Raw genomic sequence first — 6,060 nt, 5'->3', positions numbered from 1 at the left:
CCCCCGCCGGCCGCTTGCCCTGCCACCCACTCCGCCTCTCACTCACCTCTCTTTTCACCGGCCTATAGGATGAGAACCAGTGGCGCGAGGCCCTGGAGCACAGCATCAAGATGCTTCAGGAGCTCCACACCGACAAGCTCACCCCCGACCAGTACTACGAACTCTGTGCGCACTCCTCTCTCTCTCTCTCCCCTCGACGCGGGCCTCTCTTCTCTCCACAACTTCGCCCCCGCCATCCTCTCCCGAGACCGAAGGAAAACTAACCCACTTCCCCCCGCCCCCCCCCCTCCTCACACACCCACACACACCCCTCCCCGCCCGTCTCCCTTGGCTCCCCCCGCCAGCCCTCCTCACCAACGAGCAGCTGGCCTACCTCGAGATTTACCTGCTGAACCAGGACAACCGCACCCCGCTGGAGAACCTCTACGAGATTGTCCAATACTGTGGTAACATTGTCCCTCGTCTGTATCTGCTGGTGACCGGTGCGTTGTCCTTCTCGCCTTCCGGCTGTCGATCATCCCCGACTCCCCGGGAAAAAAAAGACACCGGAGTATATGCACGCCCAAGCGCACCCCTTCTGACATCCCCACACCAGTCGGCACTGCCTTCCTCAAGACCAACAAGACCGTGGCCAAGGAGATCCTCACCGACATGGTGGAGATGTGCCGTGGTGTGCAGCACCCCACTCGTGGGCTCTTCCTGCGCAACTACCTCCTCCAGCGCACCAAGAACGAGCTGCCCGACATCGACTCCAACACCTCGGCCACCGTGGAGGACTCCATCCAGTTTATCCTGATCAACCTCGTTGAGATGAACAAGCTGTGGGTCCGCATGCAGTTCCAGGGCCACACGCGTGTACGTCTGCTGCCTGGTGTTTGTTCGGGGGCTTTTTTTTTGTGCCACTGGCGCCCCTCCCCATCCCGGATACTGATCGTCTCCCCTGCCCATGTGCCCCTCTCCTCATTGTCCTCCCCACTGCCCGCTGCACACACACACACAAACACAAACACATGCACACATAGGACCGTGAGCGCATCGAGGCCGAGCGCAGCAAGCTCCGCGTGCTGGTGGGCTTCAACCTGGAGTGCCTCTCGCGCCTGGAGGGCCTCAACTTGCCCCTCTACAAGGAGAAGGTCCTGCCGCAGGTGCTGAAGCAGGTGGTCGACTGCCGCGACCCCATCGCCCAGGAGTACCTGATGGAGGTGGTGACCCGGGTCTTCCCGGATGAGCTGCACCTCCAGACCCTGGAGGAGTTCATGAAGACCTGCCCGATGCTGACCCTGCAGGTGGACCTGCGCCACCTGATCACGGCCATGATCGATCGCCTGGCGGCCTTCACCTCTTCGGCCGACAAGGCCCAGCTGGCCGGGCTGGATGTGCCGATCTTCGACATCTTCCTGACCAACATCCGCCTGCTGATCGAGTCCCGCCAGGAGCTCCCCCCGAGCGACATCTTCTCCATCCTCGGCTCGCTGGCCAAGCTGGCCCTGGCCCTGGCCCCTGGCGACCTGACCCAGGTGGACCACATCTTCCAGCTGGCCCTGGCCAAGCTGAAGGTCGATGAGCTCACCTCGCTGAAGGCCGACCGCCAGGCCACCTCCGAGCTGCACACCCTGCTGTCCACGTGCTTCGAGCTGGCCTCCTCGCCGCTGGATCTGGTGTCGGTCGAGAATCTGCACACCCTGTTTGCCTTCCTGCCGATGGCCAACCGCCGGAAGCTTGCCACTCGCTTTGCCGAGACCTTCCTCCCGGCCGGGCACCGCCTGCGCAGCCACGATGCCGCTCCGATTGAGGCCATCACCACCAAGCAGACCGCCGGCCATGTGTTCACCTTCCTGGAGCCGCTGATCAAGCTGAAGCCGGCTGCCGCCGCCGCCGCCCGCGTCGCCGAGGGCCACCCCCCTGCCGACGAGGAGGACGACGACGACTTCGATGCCGAGGATGTGGAGTATGCGTCCAACCTGCTGGCCCGCCTGGTCCTGCTGCTGAAGTCCGACAACTTCCGCGTGCACTACGCTCTGCTGAACCAGACCCGCAAGTTCCTTGCCGACGCCTGCTTCGAGCAGATCAACCGCATCCTGCCGTCCTTTGTCTTTGCCTCGCTGTCGGTCATCCATGGCATCTTCGCCAACCGGTCGAACGTACGTTTGTGCCCGTCCTGTGCCCCCCCCCCCCCCCCCCCCCCCGGGCTAACGACGAGTGGGCGACTCTCCTGTGCATGCCTTTGTGTCTATCCCCTGCTCTGACACCTTCTCTCCTCCCCTCTTCTTTTTGTTTGGCCCCTTCGTCCTCTTCACACCCTGTGCGCGCGCATCCACCCCCCACGCATGCTCGTGCATACACGCACAGGATGACGAGTGGGAGAACCAGTGCATTGTTTTCCTCAAGTTCGCCGTCTCCTGCACCAAGGCCATTAGCACCGCCGTGCGTGATATGGGCTCCGTCGACCGGTCCTCCATTACCCCGGCCCAGGTGATGCGCTACCACAGCCAGACCATCAACCTCTACCTGCAGATTGCCCTGATGGCGGACCGCTGCTCGCTGGAGGATTATGTCTACGAGGTGTTCACCCAGGTGGGCTCCATTTATGAGAAGGCCATCTCCGACTCGCAGATCCAGGTGTCCACCCTGGTCAGCATGGTGTCCACCCTGCAGGCCACCCGGTCCCTGAGCAGCAGCAACTACACCAAGCTCATCCGCTTCTTCAAGAACCAGGCCTCCGGCATGCTTCAGTCCTCCAACCGCACCCTCTGCCTGATGCTCTCATCGCACCTGGCCTGGCAGCAGGAGGACACCCCGGCCGTGCCGAAGCTGGACTTCAAGTCCAACCGCGTGCACGACTCGGCCGGCTGCCGCAAGATCCTCAACGAGACGGTCCAGTCGCACGTGGAGTCCAGCAACCTCAGCGTCAACATCACCCCGCTGGTTCGCATTCTGGATCGCTATGTGTACTACGCGCAGACCGAGTTCCCGGATGTACGTTTTTGTGCCCTGTCGCCGTGCTGCTTCTTCCTCTTCTTCGTCCCTCTCGCCCGCCCTTGCCCTGTCTCTTTCCTCTCGGCATTCACTGACTTAGACTCGTGCTTCCTGCTCGTCTTCCCTCCCCGGGTGCGCGTGGTCCGCCTCCCAGACGGATGAGTCCAAGATCTCCACTCTCATCAAGATGATCCGTGACCAGTTCAACTCGCCGACCTCTCTGGTGGAGGATGACCAGGATGACCACGCGGACACCTACGAGGAGTCCATCTACTGCCTGCAGAAGGCCGCCACCAGTAAGCAGCACTTCAACCGCATCATCAAGTACCTGCACACCGTCAGCCACACCTCTGAATCGGATCTGGCCACCTTCAAGCAGCCCGCCTCCATGAAGTCCATCTCCGTCGAGGAGTACCTTGAGTGAGAGGATGAGAGACAGGAAGGGGAGGGGGATAGCGCACCTGGCCACCACTCCGGCCGAGCAAATACTTGGCGTGGGATTTTTCTTCCATCCTGCGTCGAGCGATAGCTGCCCAGCCCCCTTTCCCGTGCACCTGTACTCTTCTTTTTTTTTCATCACCACCACCACACCCCCCCCCCCCCCGACCTGCCCCAGTGTGTCCTCACCGGCAAAAGCAATATAGTTATACACACAAATGCCCCCCTCCCCCCCCCGGTGCACTTGCCTTCGTTCCTTTGGTGGGTGATGTAGTATGGAGGATTTCTATTGCTGCCCAATGCTGTGGCTTTGGTGGGATACACTGTGCAAGTGGACAGAGGCATGCGTGTCGCAACCATCGAGGCGAGGGCGAAGGAAAGCATCAGGGGTGGTGTGGCGTAGTGGCTGGAGGTACATCGGCACACGAGGGGGAACAAAAAAAAAGACACACACACCCACACCCACACCCACACCCACACCCACAAACACCTACAACAAACAGCCACTCAGGCAGCTGAGAGAGAGGACCCACCAGCGCCATGCAGCTTGGTGTCGACGAAGCGCCGGAGCGTGGCCGCGAAGGCCGACTCATCGCGAATGGACTCCTGCAGGTCGGTCGGCAGAGGGGCCACCGCCGCCTCGCGCGCGGTCAGGATCCCATCCAGGCGCGCGCGCCGCGACCCCTCGCCACCCTGGTCAAAGAGGGCGGCCACCTCGGCTGACGAGGGGAATGCCACCCCGGCATCGCCTGGGAGGTGATCGGCCTGCGGGTTGCAGATCTGCGCGAGCACCATGAACGTGTGCTCGCGCAGCTGGGCCACCGCCGGCTCGGAGGGCTCCTTGGTGGAGGCCATCTCGGCATACGTGCCCTCGAGGCTGGTGGCAATGGCCAGGAGTTCGTCCAGAAGCCCACACTGGGCCACTGTGGAATGGCATCGAGGGAGAGAGGGAGAGAGAGAGAGAGGGGGGGAGGGATTAGAGGAACTGGGGCCGAAGAGCAAGTGGCAGACCCGAGCAGGGAGTGTAACATACCGGCCGGAATCATGGACGCCGGCCGCGAAAAGATCAGGTGCCGAAGGAGGAAGAGGGCCTTGGCACGGACGCTGGTGGAGTTGAGCTCATGAGGCCGGATCAATTCGTGCAGAATTGTCGCGCCGCTGGGGAGGGAGCTCCCGCCAGGGCCAGCCAGGGCCGCGGGCAGCTGGTACGTGATGAAGGCCTCGAGCCCGGGCTCGTAGTCGCGCACAACCGCTGAGGAGGACAGTCGCAAGGAGATCGGAGCAGCGGCGCATGGCGCATCGGGGGAATGTCGGGACACATGGCTCGAAGTGAGTCGGGGAGGCAGGACGGAGGCTTGCACGCGACGAGATGAGCACACAGCAAGAGGAGCATCAAGGGGACACATACCCGAAATGCCGAGGAGACCCTTCTTCCGGCATTCGGCGTCCGCCTGGTCGAAGGCCATGTGGACGAATGCATCGAGAGCGGACCATTCACCGGTGGTCGGGACATCGGCATTGGCATCGGCAAGGGGCGAAGCCGTGGGCTTCAGAGCATACGCCTGGCAAACCGGGTCATTTTGGCTGGCAGTGGCCAGGACCTCGGCAGCAGCCACGCGAACGGCAGCAGGCGCGTCGGAATCCGCCTGCAGGACGCCATGGAGCAGACGGTCCCAGCAGCCGATGGTGATGAAGTCTGCGCGGAGAACGTGGGAAATGAGGGAGGAGAGGTACGAAAGAGGGAGGCGAAGAGAGAAGAGCCAGAGGGGAAGAGAATCAGGAAGAGCGAGGGAGAGCGAGGGAGGGCAGAGGTGTTAGAGGAAGTGGGCAAAAGGATCGGCATTAGTCAGACCCTCCGAGAGAGAGAGAGAGAGAGAGAGAGAGAGAGAGGACGATCACACGCACCACGCGCATCGTCCAGCTTGTCAACCGTGTTCATCAGGCTCTCCAGGGCATCGAGACGATCGTCCTCCGAAGGGGTGCCCTCCACCAGGGTGGACGCCTTGGCATCAGTCGCCGGGATGACCGCCTCGCCCAGGGCCACAACGGTCCAGTTGCGCATGGCCGTCACAACGTCGATCGACACCTCGGCGATGGCCCGCTCGAGGAAGCGCAGACGCTCCTCATCGATGACCGCCGGCTGGACATTCGGGTCGAAGCCATCCTCAACATACTGCATGGACCACTGGAGGAGGCCCTTGACGTCACGCGGCTGGCGAGCGGCCTCAGAAGAGGCGTGGGTATCGTCACTCGTTGGGGCGGCGGGAGCGGCGACAGCCCGGGAAGGGAGGAGCTGCTTATCAGACATCCTCGCGAACTTGACACGTGGCGGAGCTCCGGGATGGGGAGTGGGAAAAGTGGAAGTGGTGGGAAGAGCGGGGTTGAGCGGAGAGAGGGAGGGAGGGAGGGAGGGAGGAACACAGGGAGTGGCCAGTACCGGGAGTGGGGGCCCGATAGTCCAGACTACAGCCGCCGATCAGTCGTCCTCGCCAGCAGCACTTTCGGAGCCATGTCCTCGCGGGCGGCAGCCGATCGGTGTCACCCCCCTCCAGGCCGGCTCCCCCCCCCCAACCACATGGGAAGCAAGCTCGGACACTGGATAGTAAGGTAGCCAGTGCCCTCCCCGGTGATGTATCCACGCCCCCC

At 62.7% G+C, this 6,060-nt stretch overlaps 2 protein-coding genes across 2 annotated transcripts in view; one reads left to right on the top strand and one right to left on the bottom strand.

The window, feature by feature from the left end:
• The window catches only part of H696_01743 (hypothetical protein), a 3,954-nt gene extending 377 nt beyond the window's left edge, over nucleotides 1-3,577 (top strand). Inside the window, exons 2-7 of the mRNA XM_009495653.1 lie at nucleotides 69-165; nucleotides 345-482; nucleotides 596-855; nucleotides 1,023-2,141; nucleotides 2,350-2,976; nucleotides 3,131-3,577. Coding sequence (XP_009493928.1) covers nucleotides 69-165; nucleotides 345-482; nucleotides 596-855; nucleotides 1,023-2,141; nucleotides 2,350-2,976; nucleotides 3,131-3,400 — 2,511 coding nt within the window. The 3' untranslated portion in view covers nucleotides 3,401-3,577. The remainder of the gene's footprint in view (nucleotides 1-68; nucleotides 166-344; nucleotides 483-595; nucleotides 856-1,022; nucleotides 2,142-2,349; nucleotides 2,977-3,130) is intronic.
• A 344-nt stretch (nucleotides 3,578-3,921) lies between these two features.
• Nucleotides 3,922-6,060, bottom strand: part of H696_01742 (hypothetical protein) — a gene marked incomplete at both ends in the record, with an annotated part of 6,226 nt that continues 4,087 nt past the window's right edge. The window contains 4 exons of the mRNA XM_009495652.1: nucleotides 3,922-4,337; nucleotides 4,448-4,666; nucleotides 4,823-5,110; nucleotides 5,320-5,710. Coding sequence (XP_009493927.1) covers nucleotides 3,922-4,337; nucleotides 4,448-4,666; nucleotides 4,823-5,110; nucleotides 5,320-5,710 — 1,314 coding nt within the window. The remainder of the gene's footprint in view (nucleotides 4,338-4,447; nucleotides 4,667-4,822; nucleotides 5,111-5,319; nucleotides 5,711-6,060) is intronic.

The sequence above is a fragment of the Fonticula alba genome, assembly GCF_000388065.1.
Source record: "Fonticula alba strain ATCC 38817 unplaced genomic scaffold supercont2.2, whole genome shotgun sequence".
NCBI lineage: Eukaryota > Rotosphaerida > Fonticulaceae > Fonticula > Fonticula alba.
Note: the sequence above shows the minus strand (reverse complement) of the source record. Positions and strands in the feature narration are given on the sequence as shown.